This window comes from Natrix helvetica (assembly GCF_964273705.1).
Source record: "Natrix helvetica genome assembly, chromosome: 4".
Taxonomy (NCBI): Eukaryota; Metazoa; Chordata; class Lepidosauria; order Squamata; family Natricidae; genus Natrix; species Natrix helvetica.
Genome location: NC_138550.1, coordinates 130,959,925 through 130,984,613, shown reverse-complemented (window position 1 = coordinate 130,984,613; position 24,689 = coordinate 130,959,925). Strand labels below are relative to the sequence as shown.

The 24,689-nt window shown below is 47.0% G+C and overlaps 1 protein-coding gene across 7 annotated transcripts in view; it reads right to left on the bottom strand.

Moving 5' to 3' along the window:
• The window catches only part of CHD7 (chromodomain helicase DNA binding protein 7), a 200,897-nt gene that overhangs the window by 107,027 nt on the left and 69,181 nt on the right, over positions 1-24,689 (bottom strand). For 6 of the 7 annotated variants that reach the window (XM_081952139.1, XM_081952138.1, XM_081952140.1 and 3 more), the window contains exon 3: positions 22,850-24,678. The exons of the other annotated variant lie outside the window; for it this stretch is intronic. In XM_081952139.1, coding sequence (XP_081808265.1) covers positions 22,850-24,514 — 1,665 coding nt within the window. In that variant the 5' untranslated portion in view covers positions 24,515-24,678. The remainder of the gene's footprint in view (positions 1-22,849; positions 24,679-24,689) is intronic. 7 annotated transcript variants of the gene reach the window in all.

Sequence of the window (24,689 nt, the reverse complement as noted above, 5' to 3'; positions counted from 1 at the left end):
ATTCACCCCAAACCCATGATTCCGCAAGGTATGAATGGTGAGGGCGAGATCTCTTTCTGCCTGAACCGGAGACCTGGACAACAAGAGGATGTCGGCCAGGTAACAGATAATCAGAACTGGGGATGATGTGGGCGGCCAGTGCTGCCAGTACTTTTGTGAATACCCTGTGGGCAGAGGATAGACCGAACAGAAGAGCTCAGTACTGAAAGTGCCTCCCCCCATAGGAAATGCAGAGATATTTTCGATGGTCTATGAAGATGGGGATATGAAGGTAAGGTTCGGTCAAGTCTACCGACGTGAGGAAGTCGCCTTTCCTGACTGCCTGGAGGATGGTGTGCAGAGAATGCATTCTGAACCGCTGATAGAAAATGTGGTAGTTCAATGTTTTTAGATCTAAAATTGCTCTCCATCCCCCGGAATTCTTCGGTACCACAAACGAACGGGAATAAAAACCCTGCCCTTCCTGATGGGGAGGAACCAGTTGGATGACCCGGATCTTCAACACATGCTGAATGGCCTGTTCCATCACTGCCCTCTTGCGAGGACACCGAGAGACCGGGCATTGCACGAAGTGTTCCTGGGGGATGGAGAGTAATTCCAGTATGAGACCAAATTTGAGAGTTTTGAGTACCCAATTGTCTGTTATGGTCTCCTCCCAGCGGTGGGCAAAGAATGCCAGGCAGCCTCCGATCGGAAAAGAGTCCAGACAGTCATTTCCTACGTGAAAAATGGCATTTGCCTCCTCCACAGTAAGATTTCTTGGAGGGGAAACGCTGTGTGTTTCTATTGGACCTTCCTGATGAGATCCCTGTCTGGGACTGTAGGATTGGTGTTGAGGATGGGGGAAGAAAGGTCTCCTGTCCGCTGGTCGAAAGGGCAACCTTCTATAGAAGGGAGCAGGCCGACTGGCCTGTTTCTTGTAGAAGGATCAAAGGACCTTGCGCTTGTCTTTAGATTCCGTGAGGTACGAGTCTAAGGATGTACCAAATAATTGGGTGCCACTGAATGGGGAGGCTGGTAGGTGCCACTTGGTACCAGTGACGTGCGGTGAGGTTTATGGCTGGTGAGGCTGGTGACGTAATCAGGAAGGCGGGGAATGGGATCACGTGTGCTGGAGGCTTAGCTGCCTCAGCCTCCAGCACACGTGATCCCATTCCCCGCCTTCCTGAGCGCGCTCCGCCGGCTCGCGCTCCGCAGTCCCCAACAGCAGCTGCTTTTCAGTGCTTTTCTGAGCGTCTGGCGTTTAGGACATCCAGCTATCTACCTAAACGCCAGACACACAGAAAAGCACTGAAAAGCACTTCGCCTCCAAGCCACTTCGTCTTGATGACGTCGCCGCAGCGGCTGGGCGTGGCCGGACCTCCAGAGCAGCGCCAAGGCGGTCCGGGCGGACGAAAGAGCGAGCGAGTGAGCGATGGAGGATCAGGCAGCCTGATCCTTGTTTGCTCGCCCGCCGGACTGCCTCGGCGCCACTCTGGCTACCTCCGTCCGTCCCGGGAGCTGCGGCGACATCATCAAGACGAAGTCCAGCTGAGGCAGAAATGTTGTCGGCGCTTCCGGACTTCGTCTTGATGACGAAGCAACGAAAGCGACTGGAGAACGAGGAGACCCTTCCTGCCTCTGCTGGACTTCGCGCGCTCCTTGCGACTGCAATATACGTCCAGAAGCGGCTTTTGTGTTTAATGGGGTTTGGGCTTCCAGCCCAACAGCCCCTGCCACTTCTGGACGTCTATTGCAGTCGCGAGGAGCGCACAAAGTACAGCGGAGGCAGGAAGGTTATTGACGCTTCTGAGAATCCCTCCTGCCTTTGCCGGTTGCCCAGCTGGCACCGCCCCGCGTGCGCTCCTCCTCCTCCCTCCTCTTCCTCTTCACTCCCCAAAAGCTCTTCTCCTTACCGGAGCTTAGCGGGAACCGTGTAAAAGGGATGGGAGGAAATATATATTATAATTTATTATTATATATTATATATTATTTCATGATGAGAGGTGAGGCTCTGCCTCCCCTGCCCGCACGTCCCTGCTTGGTACGGACATCTGCCTGCCATGGCTTGAGCCAAAGCAGACGCCTGGCCATGACCGAAGAGGCCATGGCTTTAGAAGCGTTTAGCAGCATTAAGGGAAGAATCAGCTGCAAATTCAACCGCTGTCCTGATCTTGTTGAGATCTAGTGTCAGTAGGAGCCATGCGCTCCTGAAGTTGTTCAATCCAAACCCTGGAAAAAAGGAAGTGGCCCTAGAGGCCCTAACAGCCCAGGCCCCAGCCTGATAGTTTTTGACTAAGGTTTGATCTGACCTTTTCTCCTCAGGCTTGAGAACCTCCTCATGGGCTCCAGAGACCACAGTAGATGAAGACATGGCTGCAACCGGTGCATCCACTGGGGGAGTCTCGAGGAACTTGGTGAGGTCTGGTGCAACGTTGTAGAGACATTTGTCAAGGTTGGTCGGCTGTGGGCCCGTGTTTGGGGACTTCCACTGCTTCTGGATGACGTTCAGGAATATCTTGGGAACAGGGATCACCTCTTTTTCCACCGTGGGTTCGGTGAATGGGGTACTGGGACCCTCAGTTGAAGCCGGTTCTGCCGGTTTATCCTGTGAAGTAGAAGCTGAAGCAGAAGATGGTTAGCAGCTTTAATGGCCTTAAGTAGAAGGGACTTGAAACGATCAGTTTTGAATAATCCGGTAAGGCAGGGGTATCTGAGGTGACCACCTCGTCATCAGACAGGTCTGAGTCTCGCAGGTTATCTTGTTCCCCGCCAATTGAGGCCTGAGAAGTAGAGGCAGAGGGATAAGGTTGCTGAGCCGCAGCAGAAGATTTATGCTTATGGCCATGTGATGGAGCAGGTTGAGGTTGCTATTCTAGGCTAGCAGCCATGATCTGTTTAATGGTTTCAGCAGTGATGGTTGCCATATCAGCAGGAGAGGTGTACATGGTGTGGGCCCCCCCCCCCAGAACCATGTTTAACTGGGAGGGAAGCCTGTTCAACAGTGCGCTCCCTATTGAGAGGGACATCAAAGAAATTTCCTCTGTTGTCAGGTTTCATCGAAGACGAGGACTCCAAAGAAGACAATTCCTCTTCTGAATAGGCTGGAGGGGGGAGGGCCCATGGGAGGGGGGAGGGCCCATGGGAGGCAAGACAGGTGGAGCTGGGGACGCCACTTGGTGATCCTCGGAGGGAGGGAGGGAGGGCTGGGCAGTTAGACTTTGTTGTTGTTTTAGGGCCCTCTGAAATTCTTTCTCAATGGCCTTCTGCCTGCATTCTTCTGCCCTGGTAGTCGCTTTAGAGACCTTGGGGTTTACTCCTGAGGAAGGGGCCTCTTTGGCTTGCCTCTTCCTGCTGCTCTTTGCCCCTGATGGCCCTGCCTCCTCTAATCCTGCATTCGTATCCATAGCTGGATCAGCTATTTCCCCAAACATAAATCAACACCCAATAAGATAGGCAACGGTCTCACCCATTTGCTGGCCTGGCGCTCCTGATCCTGTCCACCTGGAGTGATCCTGTGTTGCTGGACACTCCAAACGGCTGCTGTAGAGTTTGCACCTTTTTTAAAGCATCCAAAATAGCCAACTTTTTTCCTCTGAGGCTTTTCTGAGCCTCAAAATGGCCACCGCTATCTTCGCGGGCTTTTCCAACCCACAAAATGGCCACCGATACTAAGTGTGGCCAGGCGATCTGCAGAATGGCCACCGGACTCGCCTGGAACTGCTGCGCGCGAAATGGCCAGTCGTGCGTCCCTCCGAGTGCCCAGAATCAAGGAGTGCCGCGGGGAAACAGCCATGGAGCCGTAGCTCGTAAGCTGGCCGATGTGATTGCAAGGCAGGCTTCCTGAGCGAACTCGTGGCCGCAGACAATCAGACAGCTGAGGAGAGGCAGCCAGAGATCAGTTTCGAATTTCCCTCCAATTTATAGAATAAAGAATTATTTAAGGAACCAATTTAAAGGAACAACAATTTTTTTTGGAAAAATTCACCAATTAAAGATATAATTAAATAATTTGGAGGAGAGATCAATTCTCACAACCAGTCCAGGTTGGACTGAGTCTGAAACTGGGGAGGAGCCACAAGGACCCGATGACATCGTAAGTGTAGACTCAGTCCGACTGGTTAATGGACGGAGCATACCCAGTCTGGCTACTGTCTCTACGATACTAGGAATATGAAGAGGGAAGGAAAAAGAAAAGGAAAGAAGGCAGGCAGGCAGATTATAATGTGCGTGAGTGAGGGTCTGAGGGAAATCCTGCCTTAGCACTTGGCCTCCACAGGTGCCCTGACATGAGTGACGTCGAACTGGCCACCACCACCCCTTAATATGGTCCTCAATGAAATCGGGTTTGACACCCCTGGTGTACAATGTGAGGATCCTTATCAGCTCATGGTTCCTGCTCAAGCAGCAGCTATGACAAGGTGACCCTTAGAACAGATTTATCTAAAGCACCAATTGCATCCTTTCATGGACCTGCAGGCCTTGCTCATGATCACTCTTGGTCACTTCCCATGTGGATTACTGCAATGGGACTGCCCTTTAACACCTGAAAGCTACAACTAGTTCCGAATGTGGTGGTGGTGGTACACACAGTGATGGGTGAGCTTAAATTTACCTTTGTAATCTCTGTTGACCAAATTGCATTGGCTTCTAATTAATTAATTACATTTATATGCTGCCCATCTCGCCGTCAAGTTACTCTGGGCAGCCTGTAATATCAGAAAATAACAAACTAATTAGAATATTAAAAACATTAATAATTAAAAATTAAAACATTAACAATTAACAAAGAACTAGATAAAAACGGACCAATAATGTAAATGGGATGGAGATGGGATCTTCTCCTAATCTACTAACTACTTCCAAAGTGGGACACCCCCAATAGGCCTCCAAGCCACTTGCATGGCATTTATTCAACCACATTTCACTTCTATCTCATACCCCTCTAGTCATTTACAACTTCAACTCCATATTCATATAAACATTCATAATTCAAGCCTAGTCATTTTTTCATAAACTTTCTTTAAATCAACAAAAGTGCAACAAGCTATTTTTCTCATAGCCATACATTTTTCAGGTTATTACTGAAGAGTAAAAATTTGGTCTGTTCATCCATTGTCTAGCAGAAAGTAAACCTCCTATATGAAATTTCTACATACACTAATCTTACTTTTCCATTTTACCAATTCTGGAACAGCACATATCTATAAAATAAACAAACCGCACAGCTATTCCACAAGCAAGCCACAACTATATTATGATAATTCTCAAGTTATACCATTTAAGCCCATTTTTCAAATTTTTTTCATGTCTTTCATGGAAAAAGTTAATTGTATAAAATATAACAGGAATCTACACATAAGCATATACCGTCTTTTTCGTCGCATAAGACACACTTTTTTTCTCCTAAAAGGTGAAAATTTGGGTGTGTCTTATACACCGAATGTTGCCCTGCCCACCCATTGACCCCCACCCTTTGGTCTCTGCCTCCCAGCAATTTGCCTCCTTGGAGCAAACAGCCCATTTCAGTTTCACCACAGCCTGATTAGCACAAGCAGCTGATTGTCAGTTGGATTGGCCTCCCGACCATCAGCTGTTTCAAGCTGCAGGGATTGCCATCACCTATTGTCCCATTGTTGGGCCTCTGCATCCCACTTCTAGCTTCTGTGTGCCCGTTTTCGGCCTCCGCGCGCCCTATTTTCCACCCATTCTGATTCCCGCTGACCGGAACAGGTGGAAAATGGGGTGTGCAGAGGCCGGACATGCGGAGGCAGCAATAGGCTATGCCGCTATGGCAATCCCTGCAGCCTGAAACAGCTGATCATTGGGAGGCCAATCCAACCTGATGACAATCAGCTGCTTGTGCTAATCAGGCTGTGCTGAAGCTGAAACTGAAACAGGCTATTTGCTGCAAGGAAGCAAATTGCTGGGAGGCAGAGGTAGATTTTTTTCTTGTTTTCCTCCCCAAAAACTAGGTGCATCTTATACTTCGGAGCATTTTATACTCCAAAAAATACGGTACATAGAGTTTCCTGCTTAAGATTTGAAGTTTTTGATTCATTAAAATAAAACTCTATCCTCCAAATGATGGGCAAAATAAAAACATTTGTAATTTATTTTTATTTTTTATTGAATAGGATGGGCTGGGCAAGCAACTTAAACGTTTTAGGAAGGAATGAAGTATGTCATAGGAGGGTAACCTATGACATATTTCTTTTAAGAGGGAATGAAGTATGTCATTCAATACTATGAAGTATTTCATAGAATTCAGTATGTTATTTTGAATGATATATCTTTAAATTATGCTTTTTAAAAATTGCTTTTAATAAGCTTTCTGCACATTTCAGACAAAGGATGTAGACTTTCATCCATGTTTACTGGTACAAACTGATGTTCCTTGTACTGAATTCTATGAAAAGCAGGCTGACACTGAACAAAAGAGACTAAGCAACTAAGGATAAATGATTGTGAATGAGGGGCTATTGTGCAAGACTATGGCCGGTAGCTGGAAGGAGGCAGCAAGCTGTCTCTGTTACACAGAGCTCCAGCAGGCACATCAGATGTGCATACGGGAAATTGCAGCAAACTGAGGCTGCTAAAGTGAGGCACATTTGCCAGGAGTCCGGCAGTTGGAATGACAATAGTGGTGATGAGCCCAGCGCTACAAACTCTCAAGAATACAGAAAAGTTCAGTTGGCCTTTGCAAGGGTAGCCAGCCTGAGTGCAAACGGAAGGGTGGGGGGGAGGGAGAGGCAGATGGGAGAAGTTGAAGTGGAAGCAAGCAGAGCAGGACAGGGCAGGAGAAGTATGAGATACTCACCAAATTAAAGTTAGGTTCTGGCTAACAACTGCAAATGGGAATACTAGAACTGCCATGGCTAAATAGTGAGGTGATGTAATGTTTGACTAATGATCACTTCACTTAACAATGGAAATTCCAGTCACAATTAGGATTGTTAATAAAACTACCTGTAATGAACATGTCCAGTAAATGGCTGGACAGCATAGCAGTTAGAGTGCTGCCCTTTGATACGAAAGACTCGGGTTCAAATCCCAGCTAGTGCCTACCAGTAGAGGTTCTTGGACTCCTTCTAATATTTCATTGCCTACCTCGGATGCAAGAGTGACATGAACTAAGAGAATCATGCCAACCTGGACAAGACAATTGAACCTGGAATAGATTGAATGCTAGTGTAACAGTAGACTTAATGAGATGGGTTAAATGAAAACTACGAGGGAACTATGGATTGGCAAAAGACTTACATCCATTCTAATAATTGCTAGAAACATCTAGTTACTCAATGCTTCAACATCGTTAAGAAAAAGCTGTCTTAATAATTTGAGGCAGACCAATTACACACTACATCTTGGACTCAAGAAGACCCAGAAGATCAATTGAAAGTGTAGCCAACATTTGAAGCTGAAACATCAGTGCCACTTCCTCCATTACAGAGCACAGCACTTGAAATGAAACATTTGATCAAGGATAGATACAATAAACTCTCAATTCCAATTACCAAGGCTCAGTGGGAAAATATCATCTGATATTAAGATAGAAGAAAGATTGCCCTTATGACAATATCTACTACAATAATAATTCAAGTCAATGAACTGGTATATAGTATAACCACTATAATCCTGGAAATGTTTGTCTGCATAATCAAAAAGAACAGCAGTACATATGCCTCCCCTGGAAAATTGGACACCAAGATCAAGGCAATTTGGAGAGAGGTTAGTCAGCTGGTGGAGACTGACCTACAGAATAGTGTGTGGAGATTAAGGACAAGACTAGACTATTGAAAACTATAAGGGTATGACTCTATGTGAAGCCCTAGAGCAGCGATGGCGAACCTTTTTTGGCTCATGTGCCACAAGTGGGGGGAGCACAGGGGTGTCGTGTGCAGGTGTGTGCACCCATAATGCAATGTGCAACCCCCCCCCAGTGCGCATGCGTGCATTACTGGTGCGACCCCCCATTTTTGCATGCTTTTTTCGCCCTCCCCAGGCTCCAGAAGATTTATAGGAGCATGGGGAGGGCGAAAACAGCCTCCCCCGCCCCAGAAGCTTCAGGGACCTTCAGGAGGCTTTCCTGAAGCCTCCGAAGCAGTCCAAACGACCCTCCGAGCAAACTGGAATTCACTTCCGGTTTGCTCGGAGGGTCATTTTAAGCGCTCCAAAGCTTCAGGGGCCTTCAAGAGGCTTCCCTGAAGCCTTTGGAGCGCTCAAAACGACCCTCTGAGCAAACAGGAAGTCCGTTCTCGAACTTCCGGTTTGCCCATAGGGCCAGTTTTTTGTGCTCCAGAGGCTTCAGGGAAGCTCATGAAGCCTCCAGAGGGCCTCCGGGGGGGGGGGCTCTTTTCGCCCTCCCCAGGCTCCTATAAAGCCTCTGGAACCTGGGATGGGCGAAAAATGGCTTTAAAAAAGGGTGAACTCAGCTGGCCAACGCACAGGGCAGCGCCTCGCGTGCCCTGACAAATGGCTCCACGTGCCACCTGTGGCAGACGTGCCATAGGTTCGCTATCACTGCCCTAGAGACTTCTAAAAAAGATTCATAATACTGACTACTTGGCTAAGGAGATACATTAGAGAAGCAGAGGCCAAGAAAAGAGAGAGACCGACCCAAATACGTGCATAATAATTCATAACTGTGAAATTGTACTTTTGAATTGTGAAATCATCAAATATTTTAATCACTGTAATTAAATTATTGTTTTTGCAGGGAGAAAAAGATATTTGTGAATTCTCTTTCTGGGAGGAGACAGAAAGAACAGGGAAAGTAATAATTAGAAATATTTCCTTAACTTGTAACCATTTTAAGTGGGTTTTCTTATAATTACTGCTTAGTAAGTCACTATTATAGAAGAAGGCATGGAAATGGAGCTGAAAGAATGGCTTGTTTCGGCAAATAATGAGCTAATTGGCAAAGCTATTAATAACTTGTGTTATTGATCATTGTGCTGTAGCAGAAGAAACATAAAATGCACTGCACACATACATCTCCTCTCCTCTCAATCGCTCCATTTTAAAGTAGAAAGATATAAAAAAGGTGCTGCAGTAATGATTATAACTTGGGACAGCAGCTTTAGTTGTGGGAGATGTGAATCAATACGTTGTATCTCACAGATGATCACATATAAACAAACAAAAAACCATGAATCTGAAAACCTCAGATTTTATGGGGAACATAAAACGCACCTGATGGGGGAAGCAAAAAAAATGCAGATATGATGCGAATGATGGGAGTGGCCTCATGCTGTAACTCCTTGTGCATTTTGAGAATGCATGCAACATTACAATGCACATAGAAAAAGGCTGGGATGATATGATGTTTCTGATACTTCCCCGTTCCCTCAATGCAAATGCTACTAAATGCCAATTACATCTATCAACTAAAGTGAGCTAATATATTATGTCATAAAAGCCTCTAGTTTTATGACTCTAAATATATAGATGAATTTGGAATAATTTCCTCATCTGTTCAATGAGGAAAATCATGGTTTGGTTTGGATTTAGATTCCTGGGAGGGATGAACATTTACTATGCAAGACATGAAAAGCAAAGAGGAAACTGCACTGCTTTCATAGTTAGGAAAGATGTTCGGTGGTGCCTAAAAGTTTTTGAATGCTTTTCAATTTTCTGCATAAATATGACCTAGTGTGATCAGTTCTCTACACATGTTCTAAAACTAGATAAAGTCCTAAAACTAGGTAAAGATAGCACAATAGTCAAAAATTGTATACTTATTAATAAAATTCTGATTATTACCCAGTCCGAGAAAACTATGGGAATAGATGGAATATCAATTGTACAGAAACACAGCAAATCTGCATAAAAAAAAATATGTAAAGGTTCTAACTAAAACATGCCAGCAAATCTGGAGAATGACACAGTAGCCAACATATTGGAAGAAGTTAGTCTACTTAGCAACTTCAAAGAACAGAGATTTAGGAGAAGATTCAAATTAGTGTACAATATCCTTAATTTTACATATTAACAAAACGAAGCAGATCCACATGGAAAGAGAAAGCTTATTCAAGCTTTCAAAATGGCTAAGGAATAAAATAATAAAACAAAATTTTGGGATGCATCACTAGAGGGATCACCACTGAATAAAAAAGGTCCTAATCCAACTATTTAGGACTTTACTTAGACCTAAATATTGGAATAAACGTGTCCCGTTCTGGAGACCTCACTTAAAAAAAGATATTGATATGACTAATCAAGTCCAGAGACAGGCAACAAAAATGGTATAAAGTCTGAAGACAAATAACTCCAGAAGAGATTGCAGAAACTGAACATGTGCAGTCTGGAGAGCAAAGGGACCCAACTGAAATATGTAAATATATTAAGGTTCTAGAGGGCAGTATTTTCAACAGTAAGCAAAAATCAAGAACATGGAAGCATAACTCAAACTGATAGGGAAGTTCAAAAATAATGTTGGAAACATTACTTCACAGAAAGAGTAGTGGAAGCATAGAGCCAATTTCTAGGGGTAGTGGACATCAGTAATTGTTTAAACATGCTTGGAATAAACACATGCCCATAGTTTGACAAAAATTAAAATTAATTAAAATAATACGAAATAAATTAAAAAGAAAACAAAAACAAGAAAAAATTCCAAGGGCAGAGACTCCATGGACCACTGTCATTTTTCATGTCTATATTCAAATATATTATAGCTAATGCATGCTTGATAATTGAGAAAGTTTGGACGATGTCTTTCTGTCTTCATCACAGTGGGATTTTGTGCACAGGTGATGTGGTGTGTACAGGTAGTTGTTGACTTACAATAGTTCATTAGTGATTGTTCAAAGTTACAACGACATTGAAAAAAGTGACTTATAACCATTTTTCACATTTACAATCATTGCAGCATCCCCATGGTCATGTAATCAAAATTCAGATGCTTAGCAGCGGACTCATATTTAAGAGGGTTGTTTCTGAGTCATTTGATCATCACCTTTTGCAACCTTCTGACAAGTAATGTCAATGGGAAAGCCAGATTCACTTAACAACCATATTACTAACTTAACAATTTCAATGATTCACTTAATAACTGTGACAAGAAAAGTCATAAAATGGGACAAAACTCACTTAACCAATGTTAGCAACAGAAATTTTGGGCTCAATTGTAGTTATAAGTAGAGGACTACCTGTATATTTCCCCTTTTTGTTATTCCTCAAGATTTTGATCCAAAGTATTTGGAAAGTGAATACAGAACAGAAGTAAAAGTCCTTTTAAATTTTCTCAGCAAAAGTAGCAAATTCATTCCTGTGCAAAGTCTTTAATTGGAAAGCATATTTCAAAATTACTGTAGATCAGACTTTTTTTCTGGAAAAATGCAGGAGCCAGCATGGATTTATTCAGAATAAATCATGCCAAAGTAACCCAATTTTCTTTCCTGATAGAATGACTAGTTTACTTAACGGTAGGAATGCAATGTCTTCAGCAAAGCATTCAGGAAACTTACCATGAGATTCTAGTAAAGGTAATGGATTATGCTGTTGTTAGAGGGATACGGCGTTGTCTGAACAATCATACCCAACCAGTATATATCAAAACCTCTGCAAACTGAAGTATCAGATGGTATACTGTATGTCAGGTACTATTCAATGCATTTATACATGACTTTATTGAATTTGCAAATAATACAAATATAGGTGGATTGCAAAGAATTTAGAAGACAGTTGAGATTCAAGAGCATCTTGGAGAAGTTGAAATAAGAAACAAAAACCAGCAAGATTAATTTCAAGAGACACAAATGCAAAACCTTACATCAAAGATTGAACAGGAGGCATGGTAATTAAATGGGCAGTTGTAATTACAAAAAAGCCACCCTAGATGGAATAAACAGACATATAGGTCAAGAAGCAGCTTAATTCCTGTTTCTCTTGCATTGGTCTTACTGTAGCTCGAATATCGCACCTAGTTCCAGGCATTGCATTCCTCATATGGTTTTCCTTTATACCCATCAGCTTGGTTGTTTTTTTCTAGACATACTCAAATTGTAGAAATTCTAGAAAAAAATGATCAAGCTGATGAGGGATATAAAGGAAAATCATATGAGGAAGAGGAAGGGCTGGGAATGTTTAGCCTGGAGAAGATCTGCAAGGAGGAATAATAATGATATTCAAGTATCTGAAGATCTATAACATGAAAAGATGAGAGAAGAAATATTCAGAGGTATTCCAGAGGAAAAGACAAGACATAATGAGCTGAATTATAAGGAGGCAGTTTTCAGTTTGCTGTTTTCTGATGCTAAGAGCTATTCAACAGTGAAACAGACTGCTTTAGAACAGTGATGGCTAACCTTTTTTTCCTCGGGTGCCAAAATCGTGTGCGCACATGCTGTCGCATGCACTTGCGTGCCCACACCCATAATGCAATGCTCCTCCCATGTGCCCCCTGCACATGTGCATGAGACACCCCCCCAGCATTCGTCCTGTGGATGCCTGCAACATCCCCCCCACTTTTGACCTCACATCTTAAAACAGTTCTGAGAGGGGGAGAAAGCCTCCCATCCAAAACAGCACTGAGTGGGGTGGGGAATTCTCCCTTTCCTCCTCTCAGCGATCTTTTGTGAAGGGAAACAGTTCTGAGAGGGGGGAAAAGCCTCACATCGAAAACAGCGCTGAGTGGGGTGCGGTATCCTCCCTTTCCTCCTCTCAGCGATCTTTTGCGAAGAGAGGCTTTTCTTCCTCTCAATGATCTTTTGCGAAGGGAAGCAGCTCTGAAAGGGGGGGAAAGCCTCCCATCAAAAACAGCGCTGAGTAGGGTGGGGAATCCTCCCTTTTCCTGCTCTCAGCGATCTTTTGAGAAGGGAGGCTTCTCAAAATCGGACGCCCCCAACTCTTTGCTCCCCTCAATCCGTCTCTCTCCCTCCCTCTGTCCTCCCCCAATGGCTCAGCGTGAAAAACTGGGGGGGAGAGAAACGGGGGAAGAAAGAGAGAGAGAGAGAAAGAGTGACTCACAAAGGGGGGAAAGTTGGGAGACGCTCCCTCTAAATACTGACGCCCTCTGCTTTTTCGGGGAAAGGGGGCGATGTCAGGAGGGGAAAGGATAGGAGGGTTCTTGGTGAAGCTCTACCCCCTATTCCCCCTATCCCAGTTAAGCCAGCTCAGTTTGGGACCCAGCCTTTCTAACTTCATTTGGGATCTTCTAACTTAGGATCTTCCTTTCCGTTCCTCGCCCCCTTTGCTGGCACTTTCGGAACTTCTCTTTGTTGGGCGGGCGATTGAGGGTGGGGGACATACAACAACCTAAGGACCCCTCCTCAAAGCCAGGAAATGCCATTTTATTTAACCCTTGGATCTATTGAACCACCAAGTCCAAGCCCACAAATTTTTTTCTTAAAAGCAAGCCCGTCAGGACTCAGTATCTTCTCTTTTGCATTTCTCTTTTTCTCTGTTTCTCTTTCTCCCTCTCCCTCTCCTCCATTGAGAGAGAGAGAGGGGGGGGGGGGGAAAGGGAGAGAGACAGAGACACAGAGAGAGACAGAGACGGATTGGGGAACCTCGCCCAAGCATGCCAGGGAGCAAAGAGACGAGGACGTCCTGTTTCGCAGCCACAGCAGCTGCAGATGTTTCGGCGTTTCTTTTTATTTGCTCACTCTTGGAGAGTCCAACCCCCTCTTTTCTTCTCCTTTCCTGCCTGGCTTTGCAGGCACCCGCAGCTGCGGGCTGTGAAGGAGCAATGAGCCCTGTATTGATGGGGGGGGGGGAGAGGAGTGGGGGGAGAGACAGAGAGAGGGAGGAAGTCTTTTACGCCTCTTTCCTTTTGTTGGATTTATATTAATTGTCCTTTCTAGTCCTAGACCCTGTCCTGAAGCCTCCAGAGAAAAATGACCCAATGTGCAAATCGGAAGTCCGTTCCTGAACTTCCGGTTTGTGTGTTGGGTTGTTTTTCACCCTGTGGAGGAAAGAGGCGGAAATGGCCAAAAATGAAGGTCAAAAATCAGCTGGCCAGCGCGGGCATGCGCAGTGGAGCTGACAGGGCAACGCCTCGCATGCCATAGGTTCACTATCACAGCTTTAGGAGATAGACCTTTACTAAAAAATCTTTAAACAGATATAATTCTTAAGCTAAATATATCTCAGTTCCATTTATATAAATCATGTATCTGAAATAACTATGGGAAATTCATTTTAGTCCATTCATAATTTCCCTGTTTTAGAAGGCCAGTTTTTGTAGTCAACAAATAAGTTTTATAATTAGTCCCATGAGATGTAGAATTTGAGACAACTTTCTTAAACAGAACTCCAAATATAGCCACTGCTTACAAAGAAATAACCTCAGGACTGGTCAACATGACGAAAAGCAGCAGAGGCATTAAGGTGATTATGTTGCCTGGTGGGTTTTTGAGATAGGCTGGGCTGGGGGGGGCTGTTAATTCTGAGTGGGCCATTTCTATAATAAAAATAATGAAACTTTAGTGATTAAGGTTTCATTTTATTGCAACTTATTTACACCGTATTTCCTCAACTTTCCTGTGTTACCATGTTGCCATGAAAATACGACCTACCCTGAAAACATGCCCTAGCCCGATTTTCCATGCATGTGCCTAATATAAGCCCTACCCCAAAAATAAGCCCTAGTGAAGCCCCACCCAGCATCTGGTTGTATGAGGTGGGATAAGGCACATGCATAAAAATTGAGCTAGGGCAGGGGGAGGGAAGTTGTCCCATACGCCCCGCACCCACTTATCTTAGAACTGCTGCAGCCAGGCCACTCACACCCCAACAACTGTTCAGCTGCTGCCTATTTTCTTCTACAGCTGCTCTCATGGCCAGATGCCACATGACTGGTCGCGCAGCCCATGCAAGCTGTCTCTGAGCTGTAAAGCTGTCCCCCAACTGTTTTTCAGCTGATTAAAACAATTTTAACTTCTATAGGATTTTTGTTTTGAGGAAATAATAGTTTAAAAAGCTACTATCAGCTATCCTTTTCCTTTTGGCTAAACTCCTCTAAGTGCACACCAACCACTTTCATTTGACTGCACTTTCTTTCACTCTTGCTTCCCTTTCTAAGAGGGCAGAAAATATGAGCCAAGTATGTGTATGTTATGCTGCTGCTGGTGGCAGAAGCCTGCGTGGCGCCGGAGCCGCAAGGGAATGCCATGCCATGATGCGTCCTGCCGCAAGTGGCAGCACTGACACGATGAGTCTCATGGCGTCCTACCATGAGCGGCAGCACCAGCACAATGCGCCATGCAGCCTCCAGCCTTGACTGATGGCATCAGCGCGACACGCCAAACAGCCTCTTGCCACAAGTGGCAGCATACCATATGCAGACTTGGCTCTCAATCTTTTCTGTTCTCTCAGAAGGGAAGCAAGAGTGGAAAAAAATGCAGTCAAGTGGAAATGGTTGGAGTGGACTTTAGAGGAGTTTAGCCAAAAGGAAAAGGATAGCTGATCGTAGTTTTTTTAAACATTATTTCCTTTAAAAAAAAATCCTGCAGAAGTTAGAAGTTTTAATCAGCTGAAAAACAGCTGGGAGACAGCTTTACAGCTCAGAGACAGCTTGCATGGGCTGCGCAATGAGTCATATGGCATCTGCTGCAAGTGGCCGAATAAGTTGGACAGCGGTGCGACAGGTGTCGGGGCATGGGAGGTGTTGCTAGCGGTCCTAAAGTAAGCAGGTAATACATCCCCTGAAAATAAGACCTGTGCTTATTTTGGGCCCAAAAAGAAAATAAGACCGGGTCTTATTTTCAGGGAAACATGGTATGTATTTTTGGTTTGTAAATGATGATCTCTTTTACTATTATTATATTAAAAAAAAATTTAGGCAAAGCATAAATGTTTCAAATAAATAATCAAATTAATATCGTTAGTGACATTAAATTAGTCTAGGAATAAAAGCAGGTTTGAATCTCAGTAGCTTTTTCAGTTAGACTCAGAAGGTGTGGAACTTTCCTTCTTTTTTACAGGTCTTGAGCAAGGCTTACATTTTCTAAAGTTTTGCAGTATATATCATATGCCAAATATTAGACAATGTTAGAAATGTTAGACATTTTGCATCCCTTGATGCAGGGAATAGATTCCTTTTGAATCTTAATGTGGCTTGTAATCATTCTCTTCCCTATTCAATGACTTCACTTTTCCCCTCATATCTGATGTTTCCCCTTATCATTTATTCTGTTACCCCTTCATCCTCACATACCATATTTTTCGGACTATAAGACGCACCATGATTTTGAAGAGGTAATTTTTTTAAAAAAAGGGTTTTGCACTCTGCAGATCTCTCAAACCCTCTGCATACCTCGTGTTTTTTTAGGGGGGGGGGGAATGTAGAGCTTTGGGAGGCTTGTAGAGTGCTACTGGGGGCTGAGAGAGCAAAAAAGGCCTGGTTTTTTGCAAAAAAAAAAAAGAGGGGCATGCAGAGCTTTGGGAGGCTTTTAAGAGTGCTCCTGGGGCCTGGAAGGGGGGGGCAAAAACGAGCAAAAATGGCCTGTTTTTTGCACACAAAAAAAGGGCATGCAGAGGGTTTGGGAGGCTTGTAGAGTGCTCCTGGGGGCTGGGAGGGGGGTTAAAATGAGAAAAAACAGGCTGTTTTTTTGCTCGATTTTGCCCTCCCCAGCCCTCAGGAGCACTTTGCAAGCCTCCCAAACCCTCTACACATCCATTTTTGCAAAGGGCGCAGGGTTTCGGTAGACCAAAAAGAACGTTGGTCTTACCTGAACGTTTTTTTCTGGAGAGTGGAGGGAGGGGTCACTGAAGGGTTATTACAGCCTGATTGGTCCATTTGACTGAGAGAAAACTTCTTAGCCTTCGGCTTCTGCCGTTGGCTCCCAGTTTCCGCGATGTCACGGTCAGCGTCTGCATGATGTAAGAAGACAAGGGAAAGCCCCCCAGGGCCACCCGATCCTACCCCTCCCGGACCCTGTCCATCTACCTAGGGCGGGAAAGTGACCCCTCCCTCCACTCTCCAGAAAAAAAACGTTCAGGTAAGACCAACGTTCTTTTTCCAGTAGAGTGGAGGGAGGGGTCACTGAAGGGACATACCCACGCTACGTCCCAGGGAGGGAAGACTGGGTCCCAGGGGGAGGATCGGCCGCCACCCTCTGGAGAACCCTCTGCCCGAAGGACGCCTCAGCCGAGGCATAAGTGTCCAGGCGATAGTGTCTTATGAAGGGAGTGGGTGAGGCCCAGGTGGCCGCGTGACAGATGTCCTCGAAAGGCGCCCTTGTGGCGCAGGCCGCTGAGGAGGCTGCACTACGAGTGGAGTGAGCTGTGATCCCCGAAGGGGGGGATTTTCCCGAGGCTCCGTAAGCCTCAACAATGGCCAACCTGATCCACCTCCCAATAGTTGAAGACGAGACCTTTTTACCTAGGGAGCTCGGATGGAACGAGACAAACAGTGCCTCGGTCCTACGAATGCCCTCCGTCCGTCTCAGATAAATACGGAGGGCCCTGCGTACATCCAACCGATGCCACGCCTGTTCTCTCTCCCTTGTTGGATTGGGGCAAAAATTTGGTAGGACAATTTCCTGGGCCCTATGAAACAGAGTGTTAACCTTCGGGATGAACGAAGGATCCAAACGCAGGACCACCCTGTCCTGATGGATCATGCAAAGGTCACTTCTAACAGAAAGGGCCCCCAATTCAGAAATACGCCTGGCCGATGTAATGGCCACTAAAAATACTACCTTAAGGGAGAGGAGACGCATGTGGACCGACCTGAGCGGTTCAAAGGGAGAACCCGTCAATGCCTTCAGGACGAGGGTGAGATCCCATGTAGGAAACCTATGAACGGGGGGGCGGACGGATGTTGGCCGCCCCTTTAAGGAATCTCTTCACCAATGGTGAGCGCGAGAGGGTGGAGGAGCCCTCTCCTCCCAAAATAGTCGATAGGGCCGCTACCTGTCGCCTAAGTGTACTATGGGACAACCCGTCCTCTAGCCCTTTTTGGAGAAACTCTAAAACGTCTGGGACCGTGGCCCTAGCTGGATCCACCCCCCTGGGGCTACACCACTTAGCGAAAGCCGACCAGGTGGCGTTGTAGATTCTAATTGTGGACGGTCTCCTAGCTGCCTCCAAGGTAGCTATGACCCCTGACGACAACTCCCTCCCCTTCAGTAATCCCCTTTCAAGAGCCACGCGGTCAGATGCAGCCACTGCGGCTCTGGGTAAAGTAAGACCCCCTGACACAGGACGACCTCCTCTGGTGGAATCCTCCAGGGGTCTGTGACCGAGAGCTGGACCAGGTCTGCGAACCATGGTCTCCTCGGCCAATATGGGGCTAATAGAATGACGTGAGCCCTCTCTGAGACTACCTTCCGAATGGTTCTGGGAATGAGGGGAAGGGGGGGAAGGCGTAGAGGAGACCCGGAGGCCACCGGGTCCTGAGAGCATCCGCTCTTTCTGCTGCTGGAGTCTTGAATCGGGTGAAATATCTCGGCAGTTGTGCGTTGCCGGGGGAGGCAAACAGGTCTACAAGGGGGTTGCCGAATCTGAGGCAAATCTTCCGAAACAACTCCGGGCCCAGCTGCCATTCGCCATTGTCCAGAGTCGCTCGGCTCAACCAGTCTGCCTGGTGGTTGGACTCCCCCGATATATGTTCTGCCGAAATTGAGGCCAGGTGTCTCTCCGACCATAGGCCTAATGTCTGCGCCTCCCGCCACAGGGCTCGGGAGTGAGTCCCCCCTTGACGGTTGACATGAGCTTTCGTCGCCACATTGTCCGTAAGCAGGAGGACGTGTCGCCCCTGCAGCTGGCGGTGGAAAGTCCGGAGGGCCAGTCTCGCGGCCTTGAGCTCGAGCCAATTTATATTGTGCCCGAGGTCCGAGGCAGTCCAACGTCCCTGGGCCATGTCGGACCCCATCACAGCCCCCCAGCCGTAAAGGCTTGCGTCCGTCGTGACCTGTACTCTCTCTGGCTCCCAAATTGAGCCCCCCTGTCGCAATGCCGGGGACATCCACCACTTGAGCAAGCATCTCACTTCCGGCGTTAAGCGAAGCGGTCGCAGAGAGTTGCTCAACATTTTCCTTTGGGCTGGTATCAAGGCCCACTGGAGGGGACGCAGATGTAGACGGGCCCAGGGGACTATCCCTATACAGGATACCATCTTCCCCAGGAGTCGGGATAAGGTCAGGGTGGAAACGGACCTTTTTGTCCTGATGGACGTGATCAACTGTCTCAGACTGACCAGACGGTCTGGGGATAGGCGAACCCTCCCTGACTGGGAATCGATTACTGTCCCTAGATGCAGAATCTGTCTGGATGGGGATAGGTGACTCTTGGGAAAGTTTACTGAGAAACCTAGTGTCTGGAGCCATTGGATGGTTAGCTGGAGGTCTGCCCTGGCTCTGGGGAGGGACCCTGCCTGCACCAGGACGTCGTCCAAGTAGCACTGGAGCCTCACCGGGATGGATCTCAGGTAAGCAGCCAGTGCTGCCAGGACCTTGGTGAACGTCCGAGGGGCCGAGGCCAGGCCGAATGGGAGGGCCCGGTACTGATAGTGTTGGCCTTTGTGGGAGAATCGCAGGAATTGACGGTGAGCCCGGAAGATGGGGATATGAAGATAGGCCTCCGTCAAATCTACCGAGGCCATGTAATCCCCCTTTCGAATGCCCTGCAGGATAGACTTTAGGGAGGCCATCTTGAAGCGCCTGTAAACTAGATACTGATTCAGGCGCTTCAGGTCGAGAATCGCCCTCCAACCCCCCGAGGCCTTCGGGACTACAAAGAGGTTTGAATAGTAGCCCCGCCCCTTCTCCGGCTCCGGAACGACCTCCACCGCTCTGATTTCTAGAAGGTGTGCGACGGCGAGGTCCATGAGACGACGGCGTTCCGGATCCCGGGATGGGGAAAACACTTTGAAGCGTCTCGGAGGGTAGGAGAGGAACTCTAGTCTTAGGCCGTGGCGGACGGTTGCTCGGACCCACCCGTCTGATGTGATCTGGTCCCACTTGTCCGCATACAGTGTCAGACGGCCGCCTGTGGGATGACTCGGGTTCGAGTCATTTCCCTCTGCGGAAGGGGCGGCCGCCCCCCCCCCCCCCCCGCGAAAGGGCCGTTTGGATTGGGACTGGTACCTGGAGCGTTCTTGAAAATTCTGTCTGTTGTATTGCCTATCCTGTCTGTACTGCTGGAAACGGGGCTTCTGGTCCCTGTCATAATTCCTGAAGGAAGGCCTGCGATACGGGTGACTGCGTGTTTCGGCCTTCTTGGTGGAGGTGGGCATCACCTTTTTCTTGTCTTTATTCTCCACCAAAATTGGATCTAGAGCAGATCCAAACAGATTGGGACCCGCAAAGGGGGCAGCTATTAAATCCCATTTGGCTTTATTATCGATCTGCCAATTTCTAAGCCAAAGGAGCCAGCGTGCGGCCACAGAGGTAGCTAAGGCGCTGGAGCCGAATCGCATAGCATCCAGGGTTGCGTCGGCCGAATACTGGCAGGCCGCCATAATCTTAGTTAAATCCTGATGGATGCGATCGTCCTGGATCGGGATACGATCCTGGAGTTGGCGGAGCCACATAACGGTTGTGCGATTAAAATACGAGGCGGCGGCCGCCGCCCGCATTGCCCATGCGGAAGCCTTGTAATTTTTCCGCAAGGTGAGCTCCGCCCGTTTATCCTCCGGCTTAAGCTTATCTGCCGCATCCCCCGAGACCACCGGGGAAGATGAGACCAGGGCAGCTATCGGTTGATCTATGGCCGGCAATTGGATGGCCTGTAGGAAGGCCTTCTCCATGTTATAAGCCCGCCTGTCATTGCTGCCAGGGGGAGAAAAATTCGAAGGTCTCGCCCACTGACTGGTGGCCACCTCCAAGAACAGAGGAGGGGCAGGGATCTCTTCTTTATTGGTGGCCGTGTTTGAGAACATTACCATATCCGGATCTCTGGGCGGGGGCACTGTGGGGTCCCCCGTGCCCACCTTGGTGGTTCTCCTAGCCTTTTTCAGTAAGGGCTTAAACATGGCCTGGATGAATAAGTTGGAAGAGGAGGGCTGATCAGTGGCCGCATCCTCTTCCTCAGAGAAACCCCAGTCGTCTTGGCGACGGGCCTCCCCCCTAGACGAGACCTCGCTCATGAGGGAGGGAGAAGAAGCCCTAGACCCTACCCTGCTGAATGGTGTAATCCTGCTATGCCGGGAAGGTCTGTCTCTTTGAGCTATTCCCCTGGAAATGGCTGCAGAGATTAATCGTTTTAGATTTTCAGGGAGGTGTTCTAGATCCTCCTCGTCATAATCAGAATCATAGTCATGGGGGATCGAATCCCTGTGGGACCTCCTACCCCGGGAGGGGCCTGCAGAGGGGCCCTCTAAAGGATCATTTCTATCCAAGCCCCCTGTCCCAGGGGAACTTGGGGGTGGGGGTGAGGCCCCCCGTCCTTCACTCCTAACTGATCTGGATGAAGAGGAAGAGGGAGAAGAAGGGCTGAACCCCCTGTTGACAGAAGGGGAATGACTAGGAGCCTCAGGTCTGGGGGATCTAGATCTAGGTCTGGGATCCCTGGCCTTCTTCTTTTCTGCCCTCTCAATGGCTTTCTCAATTGCCCTGGAACGCCTAAGCTCGTCCCTTTGTAGGGCTCTGGAGGGGCGATCCTCCGCAGAAGGCCTAGAAACACGAGGCCTGGCTGGGGCAGTGGGGCCTGACTTATCTTCTTGGGCCTGAGGAGTCGCAGTTTGAGCGGCCTTGGATCTCGCTGCCATCGCCCCACTCACGTGCCTTGATGAAATAGGAATGTAGAGTAGTCGCAGCCAGAAGCCTCTTGCTGGTGGGAACGCTCAGCTTGGGCCTTGAAAGTTGGTGGGAGCTCGGTAGGCCTTTAGAGCTAGGCCCGACACGTGTCCAAAATGGCCGCCGGCTGAAGATTGTTGTTCTTCTCCTCAAGCGGCCGTTAAAATGGCGCGCGAGCCTGCCGCTTGCCTCCCCAGCAGTTTGTAAGGCTTGCCGCTTTAAATTCAGGGATCGCGGCTCGTGGACGATCTCCGCCGGTCTTCACGCCCGGCAAAAGCCGCTGGCGCTCCGGTCTCGTTTGCGCGCCGCCGAGGGCACCGCCGACCTGGTAGAGGCAGCGCGGTCGCGTTTAGTGGCTGCCGGTCTTCACGCGCGGCAAATCCAATTGATCCAATTAAATATTTGAATTTAGTACTCACAATCACTCTGGGAACCAATTTTAAGTCTTTGGACCTTCTTGACTGAGAGGAAACTGGGAGCCAACGGGAGAAGCCGAAGGCTAAGAAGTTTTCTCTCAGTCAAATGGACCAATCAGGCTGTAATAACCCTTCAGTGACCCCTCCCTCCACTCTACTGGAAAAATGCTGTATTCAGTGTATAAGATGCATGCAGATTTTCACCCTTTTTGAGGAAAAAGGTGCATCTTATACTCCAAAAAATACAGTATATGGAATATGATTGGACCATCTTCAGCCCAAACAATGACTTTAAAAAAAATAGAAGATAGTGTTTTCACTTAGGGTTTTCAACAAAAGGACAAAAATAAAGTAGAAAAAAAGTTCAACTATCAGTTGTTTCAGTTTTTAAAAAAGACAAGCGCAAGAGTGGGCAACTAAAAACTACTAGTGGCAAATGAACTACACATGAAATACTCTTGGATTTATGGCCCTGTCATAATACACATTTAACTGTTCGTTTGCAACTTTTTCTTGCCTTTACATGTTGAAATGCTTTTTTATATTACAGCCCCTGCATAAAATGTAAAATATTTAGAAACAATATGCAAAAAATCATTTGGCTAAAAATATGTGATTGTTAAATACATATGACTATAACTTAATTTTGTTCACAATCAAAATAGATTATTGAATTTTATATGCAATTCTCCATAAAACGCTTACAAGACAAACTAATTTGTTTGAAAATGGTCCACTAAGTTAAATTTTATTCAATACATTCCCTACCTGAAGGACAGGCACTTTTTGCGGTGTGTTCTGTGGTGATTGGTGAAGCTGTGCCCAAGGCTGATGGTGAGAATGTGGTGGTGGTGGTGAAGACTGATGATGAATTCCCGTATGAGGCTGCATGGGAGAACATGTTGGCATTTGCTGTTGAAAAGATGACTGACTGGAATGCTGCTGACCAGATATTAATCGTTCTTGTATTGCTTGTGGATCAGCAAGGCTAACACCTGGACAACCGTTTGGTCTCATGTGACCACCCATTTCCCGTGGTGCTGAAGACATACCCATGAATGGACGATTCTGTTGTATATTCCGAGGACCCATACTCCTCTGTCCAATTCCCATGGCACTAGATGGCTGGTGAGATGGCTGAGGATGTGGTATATTTGGATAACTGCCAACTTCCATTGGTATTCCAGCACTACCAGGTCTGACCTGTGGTGGAGGAGTACCTGCTGGGTTACTCATTGCTTTCATAGGTGACATGGGAGGTGGAGAAGCATAAGTTCCCTGAGGCTGTGATGGGTGCATAGCTTGAGTGTTCATTTGGTTAAGTGAGCCACTAGGGTGAAGGGGCTGCTGGTGTATTAGTCCTTGACTACTGTTAGATGGAAACCCTACGGCATTTGGGTACCTTGGTACAGACTGATTCATTGGAGTGTTATTTGTAAGGCCTAAATTTTGATTCATCCCTGTATTGTTTACTAATCCCTGATTTAGGTTGCTGTAAGGATAACGAGAATACTGCCCTGAGCTGTTTATAGTAGGTGAAGGTACTGTCTGACCCCGAGAACTAAAATTAAGTGTTTGTGGCCTAACGGCACCCTGTTGAGGAGAGTTGGAAGAGAATCTGGGACTGTGGGCTACTGATTCTCCATGGAGAGCTGTGGGGGGATGATGATGAAACTGTTGCACTGAATGTCGTAAAGAAGGCCCAATGCTTGGATTCTGTTGGGGCACATGAGACATGTGGCCAGGTCCTGAGGTGGTAATAAAAGGATTTCCCTGATTAAGACCTTCCTGGCTTTGAGAAAACTGATTTATCCTCTGTTGCTGGGGTTGACCGTGCTGCTGTATTGAAAAGTCACCACGAGCCATGTAATTTCCTAACTGCTGCATATGCTGAGGATGTCCCTGACCCTGTGGTCCCGATGGTGTTGATGGTGGTTGGGCAGGTGGTGGTTGCTGCTGCTGGTATGGTGCCCGTATCTGGTCTGGCACATGTACTGCCCTTGGCCCCCACATAGAGCTGCCATCTACAAAGGGTTGTCCATGTCTTTCATTCTGCATACCAGGATAGACTCCCATCTGACTACCAGTGCCTCCACCATGAGGAACTGGAGGATTGTGATATTGTGAATGAGGAGATGCTATACCATTGCCGGGCACACTGCTCATCATTCTGTTGGGCTGATCCATTAAATGCATTTTCTGTTGCTCATACTGATTATAGTGATCGAAGTGGGTCAACTTTGCTTGATTTTGACTGGTGGTAGGGTGATGAAGGGATGACTGTAGTGAGGGAAATCCTTGTTCAATAGGCATTTGTTGCCCCAGAGAGTTTACTGAATTTTCAGGATATCCACAATCACCTAGGCTTTCCAGTCCTTCGCTGAAAATATTCCCATCTTCTCCAAAAAGACTCATCATTCCTGGATCTGCCATCTTTGTTGCAGCATGCAGTGCCTTATAACTAGAATACTAGTTTGTGCTTCACCTCACCAAGATGTTTATCTTCAGAGCCTTAGTCATCAACCAAATGCCTTAATGTCATTCCATATTTCCTTAATTTTGTGGATCATGGAGTGTCAGGCAGCTTGTTACCAATCCTAAAAAGAAA